The sequence below is a fragment of the Balaenoptera physalus genome, assembly GCF_965194825.1.
Source record: "Balaenoptera physalus genome assembly, chromosome: 8".
Classification (NCBI taxonomy): Eukaryota; Metazoa; Chordata; class Mammalia; order Artiodactyla; family Balaenopteridae; genus Balaenoptera; species Balaenoptera physalus.
This window is the reverse complement of record NC_138887.1, coordinates 72,455,676-72,474,291: the sequence shown is the minus strand read 5'-3', so window position 1 is coordinate 72,474,291 and position 18,616 is coordinate 72,455,676. Positions and strand designations below refer to the sequence as shown.

Below are 18,616 nucleotides of genomic sequence, written 5' to 3'. Positions count from 1 at the left end.
CAGCACAGAAAAGGCAAAAGTGGTCTAATTTCTGTGTACAGTAAGATCTCATTAGCTGTTAACTGTTATTATTTGCTAACAAAGGCTAAGGTATATTAACCAGGGTCTAAAACGGTAATCTGAAAAGACCTCTGTAAAAACAATAAAAAAAAAATAATTTAGTTATCTTATGAATAAACCAATATACCTTAGCGAGTGATTTTACAATAGGATTCTCCATTATCCCCTTGAGGAAAATTAGGTCTATTTCTTCTGCTCCTGTAGATGAGGGCAGCTCCGTAAGGTTATCCAATACTTGCTGCATTGCTGCTGAGATAAAAGCAATAGTAAAAAAAAAAAGCAAACCTTAAATTCCAAGCTATTATGAAATACAACTATAAAATAATTCAAGTAAAAAGACATTATCAATTAACACTCTTTTGAAAAGTCACACTTAAAGAACTGAATTGTTGAATAGTAGAAATTTCAAATGGACTTCCCATGAATTAGCAGCAGGATAGGTTTTTACATGCAATTTGGGGTTTACCAGACTATATAATGCATATTTAGAACCTTATACTTGTTTTTTGTTTTTCAAATTTAAAAACATTACTTAAGAAGAAATATAAAATTGTAATAGAGCAATAAAAAAAAAAAGATTAATCAAGAAACTTCCAACAAGCCCAGAACCAGATGACTTCATCAGTGAATTCAAGAACTAAAACCATTACTTCACAAAGTCTTCCAAAAAAAAGTAGAAGAGGAAGGAACGCTTCCCAACTATTCTGTGAGATCCTGATACTAAATCCAGACAAAGACATCACAAGAAGACTACAGCCAATATCCTTTACAAGTACAGAGGCAAAAATCTTTAATAAAACAGTACCAAACTGAATCCAGCAACGAATGAAAATGATTGTACACAATGACCAAGTACAATTTATCCCAGGAGTGCAAGGGTGGTTTATCAACATATGATAATCAATCAATGTAATACACTGTATTAATAAAACAAAACCACATGGTATCTCAATAGGCACAGAGAAAGCATTTGACAAAATCCAATACCCTTTCATGATAAAAAAAACACATTCAACTAGGAATAGAAGGAAATTTCCATTTCCTCAAGGGCATCTATGAAAAACCCATAGCTAACATCATACTTAATGGTGAAAGACTGGATGCTTTCCCATAGATCAGGAACCAGGCAAGGATGTCTACTCTTGCCATTTCTACTCAACACTGTACTGGAGGGTCTAGCCATGGCAGTTAGGCAACAAAATAAGAGGCATCCAGATGAAAAATGAATAAGTAAAACTATCTCTTTTTGCAGATGACATGATCTCATATATAGAAAACCCTAAGGAATATATACAAAAAATTTATTAGAACTAAATAAATGAGTTCAGTAGGGTTGCAAGATAGAAGATCAAAATACAAAAATCAATTGTATTTCTATACACTAGCAATGAACAATCCGAAAATGAAATTAAGAAAACCATTCCTTTTACAATAGCATTAAAACAATAAAAATCATTAGAAATAAATGTAACAAAAGAACTGTAAGATTTTAACAGTGAAACTATAAAACATCATTGAAAGAATTAAAGAAGACTTAAATAAATAAAAAGATACCCATATTCATGGATTCTATAGAAGACTTACTATTGTTAAGATGGCAGTATTTCTCAAATTCATCTACAGGTTTAATGCAATCCCTATTAAAATCTCAGCTCCCCTCGCCCTTTCTGGTAGAAACTGTTATATAAGCTGATACAAAAATTCATGTGGGAAATGCAATGAACCCAGCATAGCCAAACAATCTTCAAAAAGAACAAAGCTGGAGGACTCACACTTACTTCAAAACTGACTAAAAAGCTACAGTAATCAAGACAGTGTGGTACTAGCATAAAGACATATAACTGAGAGTCCATAAATAAATCCACTTTACGGTCATTAGATTTTCAACAAGAGTGGCAAGACAATTCAAAGAAGGAAAGAACAGTCTTTTCAAAAAATGAATTTGGGACAACTGGATATGCATATGAAGAAGGTACAGCTAGACCCCTACTTCATTCAATATCACAGCCTTAATTTTATTCAGATTAGTTTTACTAATTTTATTTTCCCTTGATGCTTCTTTAGAATAAGTCTACTAATAGTGCAGTTTGTTTTTAATATTTTTATTTTTTATTAAAATAAAACATTGTCAAAAGTCAGATTGTATTACTAAGTGGCTTATAATGAAATACAGCAGTTCTCTGTTCCATGCTGTCAGCCTCCTTCCCAACTTATCCTATTCTACAGAAGCAACTACTTTGAATTTGCTGTTTCTTTTAATCACAGCTGTATTTCTGGGTAATGTGCTAATATTGCTACTTTTTGATTTACCCATTTTATACATTATTTATTTTTGTTAGAATAGTACTAGTGTGATGCTTTTACTTCCCCCTATCTCCACACTGGCAATTTTTATTTACTTTTATTTATTTATTTGTTTTGGTTACCCCATGCAGCATATGGGATTCTCAGCTCCCTGACCAGGGATCGAACCTGTACCCCCTGCACTGGAAGTGCAGAGTCTTAACCAACGGACCGCCAGGGAAGCCCCCAGACTGGCAGTTTTTAAAATAAAATCAACAGTTAGTGCTTTTCATATAGGACTCCTACAAGTTTTTTCCCAAATGTTCCAACAAACTTCTCCCATTTCTATCAGTTTTTCCAAATGCTCAAATATCAGAACTATTCCCTGACTTCTAACCCTGAACTCTCTCCCAAGTATTTTTCTCTCGCACTTTAATTGGAACAGGTTCATCTTGAGGTCTCCTTCTCAGTATGTATAAATGAGTGACAATTTTGGAAGTAAAGAGGTAAACAGGAGAAAAATGTGCATTTACAACAGGCAGAAGGCAAACTGATATTGAGGTAAAATGAAGAAAGAAGACACTAGGAAATAAAGAATATAAACCAAGTTTACTTCATAATTTTGCTTTAAGTCCAAAGTGTACTCTGCGCAGGGAACAACAGAATCAACAATCTGTAGGAGTATTCTTACCCTGTGGCTGGCTATAAACGTAGTTAACTCTACTTTTCATGAGTACTTTTTTCTTTCCTTTGACATTCTATGTATGTCTTTATTTTTATTTTTATTGTGGAAAATTCCAAACATACACAAAAGGAGACAATAACACACCCAACAATTATCAGCTCTAACAATTAGCAACTCATGGCCAATTTTGTTTCATACCCCCATATACTTTCTAACCTACATAACTTTGAGGCAAATCCCAGATGTCCTATTTCAGTGTTTATGTCTACAAGATCAGGACTCTTTTTAAACAATGTAACAATACTGTTAGCACACCTAACAAAATAACAGTAATTCCTTACTATCATCAAATATATAGCTGGTGTTTAAATTTCCAGTTGTACTGAAGATTTTTTTTAAAATGTATCTTCTATATTGGTTCTTGCAGCGTTTGAATTTTTATATTTGTGCTTAATTACGTGGGAAGAAAAGTGGCAGAGATTGTGAAATATACCCTTGGTTATTTTGAAGACCTTTGTAAGTTGTTACTGATTCTTTAGCATATGAAATTTAATTAAAAACTAGTAAGTCTGTCAATATCCCATGTCCTGAAAAGGGAATCTAGATTATAAAGTTGCCAAACATTCCTAAACTAATTGGTATATTTAATGGAGTTTTAATAAAAATACAGTAGACCCCCTATATAACCATGTTTTCAGGCCAAGTCTGGCTTGGTCTTCCCTCCACTAAGGAAATGGCCTGGCTGGGGAGCTCCAGGGAACTTGGGCTGAGGAGGCAGGGCAGTGGGGTAAACTGATACAGCTCTACACAGGTTAGGGAGGCCAGTCTGGAGTGAATGTTGTGCTGGTGAAGGTCGACGGGAATCTGGTATTTTTACTGCCATTTATTTTTGTGAAGAAGTAAATCATGAGCTTCACAATGAAATCTTGAAGGGGACCTCATGTCCCTGAGGGGTACATGCCCCCAAAGTCTTCAAATAGGAGACTGATATTCTACTGTCCAGACTTTGGGATATCAAGTACAAACCTTGACTCCTTGTGGAGGATGGTCCAAGACTGCTACAGCTGGAAACCCAAGGAAGTCAGAATTGCTACAACTATCTGCATAGGATGAAACTTATGGACACCATCTGTGCCTCTGAAAACCCACTTCGAGCTGAAGGCTGGCATCCCTATTCCTTAATGGGCAAGATTTTAGGCTCCTATCTGCTAGATCTCCCGAAACACTAGTAATCCTTTCAAGGGTGTATGCAAGCCCTTCACTGATACCCTGCTGGATGGCTGAGACAGCCTGCCATGGGACATGGGTCTGTGGCCAGAGAGAGTACCTGTGCTAACAGGAGGCCCTGACTGAGCTGGCCCTGTGGTCAAAGCTCAAAGTGGGAGCTCTCAGCAACACCTCCGTCAGCAGCCAAAGACCTAACCCAGTCTCCTGAAGTCTCCCAACGGCCATCAGGTGACACACCTCCTCTACAGTCAGAAGAGTAAACATGCCAAGCACTTCCTCAAACCAAAGAGCTCTAAGGACAACTACAGTGGCTCCTTGAACAGCATGGATATGAACTACTCAGGTCCACGTATGTGCGGACTACTGTCAGTAAACATGTACTACAGTACTAATCATCTGCTGTTGGTTGAATCTGCCAACATGGAACTGCGGAGACAGCATAAGGGGATTTTCCACTGTGTGGAGGGTGGGTGCTGTTGTTCAAGGGTCAACTGTATAACACATTGGGGAGTACTCTGCGATGGAACTGAAGGACTCTGATGGGAGACTGAGACAGACAGACTGCAGTGGGCTTGCCAGGCAGCCCACGGGTCATCTGGTTCTGCAGGCCCAGAGTGGGCCAGCTGAAGCCCCTTTGAGTCCAGAGCTCTTAGAGCTCGTACCTGGAGGATCATTCCCTAGCCCTTTCTTACGGGCAGTTTAAGAACATGTGCTAAGACTTGATTTTCCCCTGGTAGCACTCTTTTCTGGAGTTGAATTCAGGTGTTACTCTTAATGTTTACTGTCAAAAAGTCCTCACTTAGTTCACTTGCCCCATTCCAGGCTATTTAATTCCAAAGTTGAGAGTTGGGGTGAGGGGACTTGCTATTTTCCATATCTTCCCTTTTTGAATGGAAACTATTTGGGTTTAGAGAGTTGCAGAGTTGACAGGTGGGAAAAGCAGACAGGAACTGGTGAGGAGGTTAGGTGAGGGGGTGGGTGAGTGTGGAACAACCCACCCTGGTGCTCCAGTTACACCAGAATGTCAAACATTAGCATAACTTCCCAGACCTGCAAGGATCTGCCCTAACACCTTTACTCTATACTCCGTCATGAATAAAATTAATAACGTTCGAACACCTGGCATAATCCCAATCTCCCTCATTTATTGGGATGTTATGGGACAGGGTGAAGAAATAATTGCCCCTCACAAGCCAATTCACTGGCTTATAAATTAGTTATCTAATAACATTAACTATCGAAAAAAATACAACAGTTCTTTTTAACTAAATCATCCTAAAAGCATATGAAAAAAATAAACAATATGAGAAAATAACAACAAAGAGCAGTGAGAGAGAATTAACCTCATAAAATATTAAAACATTAACTAAATCTGGGACTTCCCTGGGTGCAGTGCTTAAGAATCCTCCTGCCAATGCAGGGGACACGGGTTTGAGCCTGGGTCCAGGAAGATCCCACATGCCACGGAGCAACAAAGCCCATGTACCACAACTACTAAGCCTGCACTCTAGAGTCTGCGAGCCACAACTACTGAGCCTGCAAACCACAACTACTGAAGCCCGTGTGCCTAGAGCCCATGCTCTGCAACAAAGGAAGCCACCACAACGAGAAGCCCGCGCACTGTAGTGAAGAGTAGCCCCACTCACTGCAACTAGAGAAAGCCCGCGCACAGCAGCGAAAACCCAATGTAGCCCAAAAAAAATAAATAAATAAAATAAATTAATTTAAAAAAACATTAACTAAATCTATAATAACCACTCAGACACGGATTACCACAAGGCAACTCTTGCATGTGAAAGCTTAATATATGAAACAGGAAGCTCTCTGTAGTGGGAACCTTGCAAAGTTGAGCTGGAGCCAGAGAAGCAGGGAAGTGTCCCAATTTACTCAGAGATTCCAGGAAGAAAGGAAAGTCCCAAAACTTAGAAGGTAAGTTTCCTACAAGTTCCACTCCTCCTCCTTAATTACGGGAGGATGGACTCTTTAATCAGAAGCCAGATTCAATGATATACAAATGGGATTCCTATTTAAACTGGAGAAAATTTAATATATTTAATCTAGATCCTTCAATTACAAATATGATCACTACACATCAAGGATCACTACACATGAATACTAAAAGCGTGAATGCAACTCACCAAATTCAACAAATAAATATTAACTGCCAAAGAAACAGACTTACTATCTACCAGGGGATTAAAACAAAAGAAAAGAAAGAGCAGAAGAAAGAAAAAGATTAAATTATAGGGTGGGTTAGGGGGTGGGAATATCAGGGATCAAACTGAAGAATTTTCCCACTAGAAAAGGGCAAAGTATGAGAAACCTGCTACGGATCATGAAAGAACAAAATTTACAAGGTAATGGGAAATTCAAAAGAAGAACTAAAACGGAAAGCAGAAATTAATCCAAGAAGAAGAAGAAAAAAAAAAACCCCATAGATTTGATCAATCCATTCTGGCTGTTTCAAAGGTCCAATAAAAAGAGACTGATACTTGCCTAGTCTGATTAAGAAAAGAGAAGATACAAATAACCTTAGGAATGCAATGAGAAAATAACTGCAGATATGAAGAAGATTCAAAAGAAAACACGGTGAACAACGTTATTGTAAAATCCAGTCAAGCAGAGATTTTCTAGGAAAATGTCAATTATTAAAATTTAGGAAAAAGAGGTAAAAATTAAAACAGATCATAACAGAAGAAATTAAAAAGGTTTTCAAAAATCTACTATTTTAAAAAGACATTAGGCCTCATGTATGACAAACCCACAGCAAACATTATTCTCAATAGTGAAAAACTGAAAGCATTTCCTCTAAGATCAGGAACAAGACAAGGATGTCCACTCTCACCACTATTATACAACACAGTTTTGGAAGTCCTAGCCACGGCAATCAGAAGAAAAAGAAATCAAAAGAATCCAAATTGGAAAAGAAGTAAAACTGTCACTGTTTGCACATGACATGATACTATACATAGAAAATCCTAAAGATGCCACCAGAAAACTACTAGAGCTAATCAATGAATTCAGTAAAGTCACAGGATACAAAATTAATACACAGAAATCACTTGTATTCCTATATACTAACAATGAAAGATCAGAAAGAGACGTTAAGGAAACAATCCCATTTACCACTGCAACAAAAAGAATAAAATGGCTAGGAATAAACCTAACTAAGGAGGAAAAAGACCTGCATGCAGAAACCTGTAAGATTCTAATGGAAGAAATCAAAGATGACACAAACAAATGGAGAAATATACTGTATTCTTGGATTAAAAGAATCAATATTATGAAAATGACTATACTCCCCAGAGCAATCTACAGATTCAATGCAATCCCTATCAAATTAGTAACAGCATTTTTTACAGAACTAGAAAAAAAAAATCTTAAAATTTGTATGGAGACACGAAAGACCCTGAATAGCCAAAGTAATCTTGAGGGAAAAAAACGGAGCTAGAGGAATCAGACTCCCTGACTTCAGACTATACTACAAAGCTACAGTAATCAAGACAATATGATACTGGCACAAAAACAGAAATATAAATCAATGGAACAGGATAGAAAGCCCAGAGATAAACCCACACACCTATGGTTAACTAATTTATGACAAAGGAGGCAAGGATATACAATGGAGAAAAGACAGTCTCTTCAATAAGTGGTGCTGGGAAAACTGGACAGCAACATGTAAAAGAATGAAATTAGAACACTTCCTAACACCATACACAAAAATAAACTCAAAGTGGATTAAAGACCTAAATGTGAGACCGGACACTATAAAACTCTTAGCGGAAAACATAGCCAGAACACTCTGTGACATAAATCACAGCAAGATCTTTTTTGACCCACCTCCTAGAGTAAAAAAAAAAAAAAAAAAAAAAAAAGGGGACCTAATTAAACTTAAAAGCTTTTGCACAGCAAAGGAAACCACAAACAAGATGAAAAGACAACCCTCAGAATGGGAGAAAATATTTGCAAACGAAGCAACTGACAAAGGATTGATCTCCAAAATATACAAACAGCTCATGCAGCTCAATATATTAAAAAAACCAAAAAACAACCCAATCAAAAAATGGATGGGGACTTCCCTGGTGGCATAGTGGTTCAGAATCTGCCTGCCAATGCAGGGGACATGGGTTCGATCCCTGGTCCAGGAAGATCCCACATGCCGCAGAGCAACTAAGCCTGTGCGCCACAACTACTGAGCTTGCACTCTAGAGCCTGCAAGCCACAACTACTGAGCCTGCAAGCCACAACTACTGAAGCCTGTGGGCCTAGAGCCCATGCTCTGCAACAAGAGAAGCCACCACAATGAGAAGCCCGGGCACTGCAATGAACAGTAGCCCCACTCACTGCAACTAGAGAAAGCCCACGCACAGCGATGAAGACCCAATGCAGGCAAAAATAAATATAAATTAAAAAAGAAAAAAAAAAAAGAAATCCCAACAGGATTTTGGGGTACTGTTATTCTAAAATTTACTTGAAAGAGAAAATACGTAAAACCAACCAATATGTCTGGAAAAAAAGCATAACTGTAAAGGAGGTGCCTGTGCTGTCAAGTATAAAAACACTATAAATTAAACTGGTGCAGTACTGGCACAGCAACAGAGAAATCCTGAATAACTAAACAGGAGTTAATATATGTGAAAGGTGACATTTCAAATTAGTGGGGGGTAGGGTTCAGTTAAATATGGTAGATTGACTACTTCAGTTTATAGTCTTTCCCTTTAGAATCTCTATTAAAACAGCAGCAAAGTATTAATAAAGATTAAAAAAAGAAAACCCACAAGAATAAAGAGAATGGCTAAAGATGAAGAAAAATGGACCAAAAAATAGCAAAAATATTTGAAAGTATGTAAGCGGTAGGAATAGAAACTAACTTGGAGCAAAGAAGCAGTAGATTCTACCTCCTAAATATTTCTGGACTCAAATAACATGAGTCCTAGTCATCATCATTTCTTGCCCAGACTATACAAGAGCCTCCTACATATATACAGATTTCTTATGGGTGATATATATCTCACCTACAAGGAATTAATTAAAATGTAAATTTTATGGCCAGTGAACCTTTAAAATACACTACTAGGTTAAACAATCTGCACCACCCTTTGTAGCTTTAGCCACACCAATCCTTCCCCTGTCCTGATACAAAGTCCTCCCCTCAACTTACCACCACCTTGGTGTACCTAATTCATACACATCCTTCAGGAGCAGAATTTCTGTGTCCTTGGCAGCCCCAATTAGGATAAATTCTCTTAATATATACTTTGGTAGTAGTCTATGCTTTATAACTCTGATCAACCTGTAATTAAATATTTTGGTATTTATTTAATGTATGATTTTCTTTCTAAACTCTTAGGTCTGATGAGTGCAGAAATCTTATCTGTCTTGTTCAAACTTATATTCCCAGCAACTAGCCCACAGTCTGGTACATCACAAGTCCTCAATAATAGAGTTTCAGTCACAAAAATGTAACATATTTCTGTTACTAAAATGAAGAATAGTTTTCAAATTATATATTGTTGTTTATAAATAAAATGTCTGTATAATACTTGGAATCAGTGAAATGTGGTATGGTTTACAAAGCAGTAATCTTAAAGCTATTAACTTTTCACAAATTGTATAACAAGCAACAAAGATAGAAGTGGTATCTTTCAATGCTTAGTCTACTAAAATGGCAAGCTCTTACAGAACTTCTTACATATAAATACATTTCTAACTTTCTAAAATATAGATCAGTAAAAAGACAAATTTAATAAAATGAATGGTATTTACCCACATATATTCTGTTCCAAAAGCTTTCTAGAGTTGTTTACAAAAGAATTTCTTCCCAGTTTTAGAACTATAAGTACTTAAATGAACTGTTTTTAATAAATTAGGACTAGAGTCTATTTCAGTATTAAAAATCCTTTTGTAATCACATTTGTGGTATATTCACTCCCATTTAATTCAACGAACTGAAATCCCCAATGAAAATATGACAGGTAAATTAAGTTTTCATAAGACGTTAAAAATTATTTCTGCTCTTATACTTTGTAGATAGAATAACAGTTACTTGGACAGAACCATACTGCATAATTTGCAGATTCAGAAAATGAAAAACAAAACCTTATTCTGTGTGCATTTGGAAATATTTAAGCAAAAATTTAAAGGAATTATCTAAGTCATTTGGACTACTTCTCATGTATTTTCAATAGAGCAGGAAAAAAATTTTTAAATACATTTCCAGGAAATGGTACAGAAAACTGGATTGAAATTGAAATTTGGATTGACTTGCCAGCAAGACAGCAGAGTAGAAGGCTCACCCTTTCTTATAAAAACACCAAAATCACAACTAATTGCTGAACAACCATTGACAAAAACAAAAACAAAAGAAAACAAAACCGTTGGAACCTACCAAAAAAGATACCCTACATCCAAAGACAAAGCAACAACAAGCCACCCACCGGGTGGGCAACACATGAACTGGTAAATAATTATACCAGAGATGTTCTCCCACAGGAGTGAAAGTCTTGAGCCCCATGTCAGTCTTCACAGCCTGGGGGACTGGCAACAAGAGAGAAGAAGCCTCATCCACTAGATGAAGGCAGACAGCAGAAGCAAGAAGAACTACGATCTGGCAGCCTGCAGAACGGAAACTGCAAGCACAAAAAGTCAGACAAAATGAGATGGCAGGGGAATATGTCCCAGATGAAGGAATAAGCTAAAACCCCAGAAGAACAATTAAGTGAAGTAGAGATAGGTAATCCACCAGAAAAAAGAATTGAGAGTAATGATAGTGAAGATGATCCAAGATCTTGGGAAAAGAATGAAGGCACAGATTGAGAAGATACAAGAAATGTTTAACAAGACCTAGAAGAACTAAAAAACAAACAGAGATGAACAATACAATAACTGAAATGAAAAATAAACTAGAAGGAGTCAATAGCAGAGTGACTGAGGCAGAAGAACAGATAAGTGAGCTGGAAGACAGAATGGTGGAAATCACTGCCACAGAACAGAATAAAGAAAAAAGAATGAAAAGAAAGGAAGACAGTATAAGAGACCTTTGAGAAAACACTGACCGTACCAACATTCATATTATAGGGGTCCCAGAATGAGAAGAGAGAGAGAAAGGACCTAAGAAAATATTTGAAAAAATAATAGCTGAAAACTTCCATAACATGGGAAAGAAAAAAGTCATCCAAGTCCAAGAAGTGCAGGGTCCCAGGCAATATAAACCCAACAATGAACACGCCAACACACATAGTAATCACACTGACAAAAAAGTAAAAACAAAGAGAAAATATTAAAAGCAATAAGGGAAAGGCAACAAATAACATACAAGGGAACTCCCATAAGGTTATCAGTTGATTTCTCAGCAGAAACTCTGCAGACCAAAAGAATGAGGCACAATATATTAAAGTGATGCAAGGGAAGAACCTATAATGAAGAATACTCTACACAGCAAGGCTCTCATTCAGTTTTGATGGAGAAATCAAAAGCTTTACAGACAAGTAAAAGCTAAGAGAATTCAGCACCACCAAACCAGCTTTGCAACAAATGCTAAAGGAAATTATCGAATCAGAAAATAAAAGGCCACTACTAGAAACAATAAAATTAAATGGAAAAGCTCACCAGTAAAGGCAACATCAAGTAAAGGTAGGAAAACATCTGAACACAAATATGTTATCAAAACCAGTAATTGTGAGAAGAGGAGAGCACAAATGCAGGCTACTGGAAATGCATTTAAAATTAAAAGACCAGCAACTTAAAAGAATCTTTTTTATATATAGACTGCTATATCAATACATCATGGTAACCGCAAACCGAAAATCTACAATGGATACACACACACACAAAAGGAATCCAAACACAATACTAAAGTTAGTCAACAAATCACAAGAGAACAAAAGAGAAAGGGAAGAAAAAAGACCTACAAAAACAAATCCAAAACAATTAAGAAAATGGAAATAGGAACATACACATCGATAATTACCTTAAATGTAAATGAATTAAATGCTCCAACCAAAAGACACAGACTGATGGAATGGATACAAAAACAAGACCCGTGTACAGGCTGTCTACAAGAGACCCACTTTGGATCTAGGGACACATACAGAATGAAAGTGAGGGGTTGGAAAAAGGTAATCCATACAAATGGAAATCAAAAGAAAGTTGGAGTAGCAATACTCATATCAGACAAAATAGACTTTAAAATAAAGACTGTTACAAGAGACAAAGAAGGATGCTACATAATGATCAACAGATCAATCCAAGAAGAAGATGTAACAATTGTAAATATATATGCACCCAACACAGGAGCACCTCAATATATAAGGCAAACGCTAACAGCCATAAAGGGAGAAATAGACAGTAACACATTAACACTGGTGGACTTTAACACCCCACTTTCATCAATGTACAGATCATCCAGACAGAAGATCAATAAGGAAACACAGGCCTTAAATGACACATTAGACCAGATGGACTTAATTGATATTTATAGAGCATTCCATCCAAAATCAGCAGTATACACCTTCTTCTCAAGTGCACATGGAACATTCTCCAGGATTGATCATATGCTGGGCCACAAAGCAAGCCTCAGTAAATTTAAGAAAATTGAAGTCAGATCAAGCACCTTTTCCAACAAAATACTGTAAGATTAGAAATCAACTCCAAGAAAAAAACTGTAAAAAACACAAACACGTGGAGGCTAAACAATATGCTACTAAACAACTAATGGATCGCTGAAGAAATCAAAGAGAAAAATAAAAAAATACCTGGACACAAATGAAAACGAAAGCACAACGATCCAAAAACCTATGTGATGTGGCAAAACCAGTTCTGAGAGGGAAGTTAATAGCAATACAACGTTACCTCAGGAAACAAGAAAAATCACACATAAACAACCTAACCTTATATCTAAAGCAACTAGAGAAAAAAGAACAAACAAAACCAAAGGTAGTAGAAGGAAAGAAATCATAAATATCATAGCAGAAATAAGCGAAATAGAGACAAAAACAATACAAAAGATCAATGAAACTAAAAGCTGGTTCTTTGAAAAGATAAACAAAATTGATAAACCTTTAGCCAGACTCATCAAAAAAAAAAAAAAAAAGGGAGAGGGCTCAAATTGATAAAATTAGAAATGAAAAAAGAGAAGTTACGACACCACAGAAATACAAAGGATCATAAGAGACTACTACAAGCAACTATATGCCAATAAAATGGACAACCTGGAAGAAATGGACAAATTCTTAGAAGGGTGCAATCTCCCAATACTGAACCAGGAAGAAACAGAAAATATGAACAGACCAATCAAAAGTACTGAAATTGAAACTGTGATTTAAAAACTCCCAACAAACAAAAGTCCAGGACCAGACGGCTTCATAGGCAAATTCTATCAAATATTTAGAGAAGCAGAATTACCATCTATCCTTCCAAAACTATTCCAAAATATTGCAGAGGAAGGAATACTCCTAAACTCATTCTATGAGGCCACCATCACCCTAATACCAAAACCAGACAAAGATACCACAAAAAAAAGAAAATTACAGGCCAATATCACTGATGAACATAGATGCAAAAATCCTCAACAAAATACTAGCAAATAGAATCCAACAATATATTAAAAGGATCATACACCATGATCAAGTGGGATTTATCCTAGGGATGCAAGGATTTTTCAGTATCCACAAATCAATCAGTGTGATACACCACATTAACAAATTAAATAAAAACCATCTGATCATCTCAGTAGATGCAGAAAAAGCTTTTGACAAAATTCAACACCCGTTTATGATAAAAACTCTCTAGAAAGTGGGCATAGAGGGAACTTAGCTAAACATAATAAAGGCCATATGAAACAAACCTACAGCTAACATCATACTCAATGGTGAAAAGCTGAAAGCATTTCCTCTAAGGTCAGGAATAAGACAAGGATGTCCACTCTCACCACTTTTATTCAACATTGTTTTGGAAGTCCCAGCCAGAGCAATCAGAGAAGGAAAATAAAAGGAATCCAAACTGGAAAAGAAGACGTAAAACCATCACTGTTTGCAGATGACATGATACTATACGTAGAAAATCCTAAAGACGGTACCAAAAAACTACTAGAGCTCATCAATGAATTCAGTAAAGTGGCAGGATACAAAATTAATACATAGAAATCTCTTACATTTCTATGCACTAACATCAAAAGATCAGAAAGAGAAATTAAAGAAACACTCCCATTTACCATCACATCAAAAAGAATAAAATACCTAGGAATAAACTGACCTAAGGAGGTAGAAGACCTACACTCCGAAAACTATAAGACACTGATGTAATCAAAGATGACACAAACAGATGGAAAGAGATACTATGTTCTTGGATTGGAAGAATCAATATTGTTCAAATAACTGTATTACCCAAGGCAATCTACAGATTCAATGCAACACCTATCAAATTACCAATGGCATTTTTCACAGAACTAGAACAAAAAAATTTTTAATTTGTATGGAGACACAAAAGTCCCCACACAGCCAAAGCAATCTTGAGTAAGAAAAACGGAGTTGAAGGAATTAGGCTCCGTAATGTCAGACTATACCACAAAGCTACAGTAATCAAGACAGTATGGTACTGGCACAAAAACGGAAATATAGATCAATGGAATTGGATAGAAGGCCCAGAAATAAACCCATGCACCTATGGTCAATTAATCTACGACAAAGGAGGAAAGACTATACAACAGAGGACAGTCTCTTCAACAAATGGTGCTGGAAAAACTGGACAGCTACATGTAAAAAAATGAAATTAGAACATTCTTTAACACCATACACAAAAATAAACTCAAAATGGATTAAAGACCTAAATGTAAGACTGGATACTATTAACACTCTTAGAGAAAAACATAGGCAACACACTCTTCGACATAAATCACAGCAATATCTTTTGTGAGTTGTCTCTTAAAGTAATGGAAATAAAAACAAAAATAAACAGATGGGACCTAATTAAGCTCAAAAGCTTTTACACAGCAAAGGAAACTATAAACAAGACAAATAGACCACCCTCAGAATGGGAGAACATATTTGCCAACAATGCTACCGACAAGGGATAAGTCTTCAAAATTTACAAACAGCTCATGCAGCTCTATATCAAAAAAACAAACAACCCAATCAAAAGACAGGCAGAAGACCTAAATAGACATTTCTCCAAAGATGACATACAGATGGCCAACAGGCACATGAAAAGATGCTCAACAGCACTAATTATTAGAGAAATGCAAATCAAAACTACAATGAGGTTATCACCTCACATCAGTCACACTGGCCATCATCAAAAAGTCTACAAACAATAAATGCTGGAGAGGGTGTGGAGAAAAGGGAATCCTCTTGCATTGTTGGTGGGAATGCGAATTGGTGCAGCTGCTATGGAGAACAGTATGAAGATTCCTTAAAAAACTAAAAATAGAACTACCATATGATCCAGCAATCCCACTCCTGGGCATATATCCAGAGAAAAACATGTTTTGAAAGGATACATGCACCCCAATGTTTATTGCAGCACTGTTTACAATAGCCAAGACATGGAAGCAATCTAACTGTACAATGACAGATGAATGGATAAAGAAGATGTGGTACACATATATAATGGAATATTACTCAGCCACTAAAAATAATGAAATAATGCCATTTGCAGCAACGTGGATGGACCTGGAGATTATTTTACTAAGTGAAGTAAGTCAGACAGAGAAAGACAAATATCATATGATATTGCTTATATGCGGAATCTTAAAAAAAAATGATACAAGTGAATTTATTTACAAAACAAACAGACTCATAGACTTAGAGAACAAATTTATGGTTACCAGGGCAGAAGAGTGAGATTGGGAGTTTAGGATGGACATGTACACACTATTATATTTAAAATAACCAACAAGGACCTACTGAATAGCACGGGGAACTCTGCTCAATATTCTGTAATAACCTAAATGGGAAAAGAATTTGACAAAGAATAGATATATGTATATGTATAACTGCATCACTTTGCTGTACGCCTGAAACTAACACAACACTGTTAATCAACTATGCTTCAATATAAAATAAAAATTTAAAAAAATTTGGATCAAGTTAGGTTTCTTTATGATTAAATTTTGACATATGACTCGCGCGACTGATTTGACAGCAAGAGTTCATCTAAATCGTTAGGTCAATAAAAACACTTGTTTTCTATAAAAGGACAATATGAAGTCAATACCTTAGTTCTCAAAATAGTATCTCGAAATTCTAGTTTAGTTATATTGAATCAAAGAAGAAAGTTAAACTTTAAATGTGCTCAGCTAACTTACTCAACATTAGCCAAGTGCTTATAGGCCAGGCATGATGATTGATGTTGAAGAAAAGAGAGACACACTATCTTTCCTCCAAAAACGACATCTAGCAGAGTAGACCAAAATGTGTAAACAAATGAATAAAGCACGATGATAAGAACACTATGAAGGAATCAGAGAATTAAGTGATATATAGCACAGTGGTTAAAAGCCTGGACAATACCACTTAACTAGTCCTGAAAACCTGAGTATATGACTTAACCTCTCCAATTCAGTTTCTTTCATCTGTTAAATGGGGAACGGCAATAGTTACCTATTCTTACAGGGTTGTTGCAACTAAATAATACTTGGCAACTCCTGCAACAATACCTTCTAGTGCATTATTAACACTGAGTGAATACTGGAAAGGAGTAAAAGGTTAACTCTTTCTCTGATGGGAGTGGTGGGACAATAAAATGGGAGACACCCAGTGGAAGGCATCCCAGTGCAAAGAACCAAACAGTTCACCCTACTGAAAATCTTGAATTTATGATCAATGTTTAAAACCTTGAAACGAAACATGGAGCTGTACTTCCCAAAGCATTCCTAGAGAAAGTCTAAGCCTGGAGCCAACAAAAGAAAAGGGCAGGCACAGTGCGTGGATGGGCAGCCACTCACAGCAGTTAAGGAACCCCATACACAAGGGCACACTTTTTGGCCTAAGTACCACAGACTTCTTTCCAGAGACAGTGGGCGCATGTCTTGCATGGGAAGGGTTCCTTACATGGACGTGGGGCCTAAACAAAGAGCAGAGAGGCTGAGGTGCATCTGGTTCTTCACAACAGACACTAGATGAGTAGGGGTGGGGGAAGGGAGACTATCCCACAGTGAATGCTCTAAAGCAGTGTTTCTCAAACAGGAGACTACTGGCATAATCCTTTTTGCATAGGATTGTTCTCCACCAAATGCCTGCAGTGTTCCTCAGGTATTCTGATAACCAAAAAATTCCCCTCACCACACTGCCTAACACTTCTGGGGTGGCCCCGCCTTCTCCTCTTCTGTTCTTCCAACTTACAGCCTTGTACCAATATGTTCCAACACCAGGGTAAATTCCTCCTTCTTAATTTAGCTATTTGAGGGTTCCCAACTTGCTCACTAGTTCTCTGCCTAGATATCTGAAGGAGAAGCCCGCCATTCCAGACAGAGGGCTGGGGGGTGGGGGGACAGCCTATACAACTACAGAGGAAGTCCTCAACAGAGGTATATTCTGGATTAATCAACCTAGTCCTTCATTTATAAATATAAACCAACCATTACTGATTGCCAGACATATGAAGAAAACATCAGTGACAAGGGACAAAGTTGAACAAACTAAACTACAGGGGAAACAGATGGTGCTGAGAATAGAACTTAAATTTTTTATTTTTATTAGCATTCTCAAAGATATGTGAGAGGCTACTGCATTCATAAAGGAACAGGCTGCTAAGAGGGAGATAATGGAGCAATCAGAGAAGAAGAAAAAGTTACTGGCAGTTAAAAACAATATTGTCAAAGTAAAAAAAAAATCAAACAGCAGACTAAATGATAGAATGATAAGGCTGAAACTGCTAATCTGGAAAATCAAGTCAAGGTAAACTCCCAAATGCAGAACAAAAAGGAGAAGATGAAAAATATGAGAACACTTAAAACACATAATCAAATCCAACGGTGCATATCAGGAGTTTCATAGGACAAGATCAGAGATAAGGATGGGAATGAAATAGTTGAAGAAATAATAGTAGAAAATGTCTCTGAATTTAAATGACAAACAAAACTTCAGAATGAATGCAAAAGACCCAGATCTGGACACCTAAGTGAAATTTCAAAATGTTGAGGATTAAAAAGGGGGAGGTGAAGATTTCCAGAAAGAAAAGAGTTTGTAAAAGTAACAATAATCAGACTTCCATGCCACTTATTATTGGTAATATTTAATACCAGAAGATAATGGAGTAACAATGTCAAAGTTTTGATGAAAAATGAGTTAAAAAACTTTACATATGCTGTTTTTAAAAACTCAATATATATTTACACATGTATATATATACAAATATGTATATGTG

General features: G+C 36.5%; 1 protein-coding gene and 1 pseudogene across 8 annotated transcripts in view; one reads left to right on the top strand and one right to left on the bottom strand.

Moving 5' to 3' along the window:
- Positions 1 to 18,616, bottom strand: part of PALS2 (protein associated with LIN7 2, MAGUK p55 family member) — a 111,172-nt gene that overhangs the window by 54,107 nt on the left and 38,449 nt on the right. For 6 of the 7 annotated variants that reach the window (XM_082471911.1, XM_082471915.1, XM_082471916.1 and 3 more), the window contains exon 2: positions 188 to 306. In XM_082471911.1, coding sequence (XP_082328037.1) covers positions 188 to 304 — 117 coding nt within the window. In that variant the 5' untranslated portion in view covers positions 305 to 306. Of the gene's footprint in view, positions 1 to 187; positions 310 to 18,616 lie in introns of all 7 variants that reach the window. The other variant, XM_082471913.1, reaches the window with a different exon arrangement.
- LOC309666483 (protein C1orf43 homolog pseudogene) lies at positions 1,997 to 14,569 on the top strand (annotated as a pseudogene). Its single transcript has 2 exons — positions 1,997 to 2,032; positions 3,845 to 14,569. The product of its transcript is annotated as a protein C1orf43 homolog pseudogene (transcript).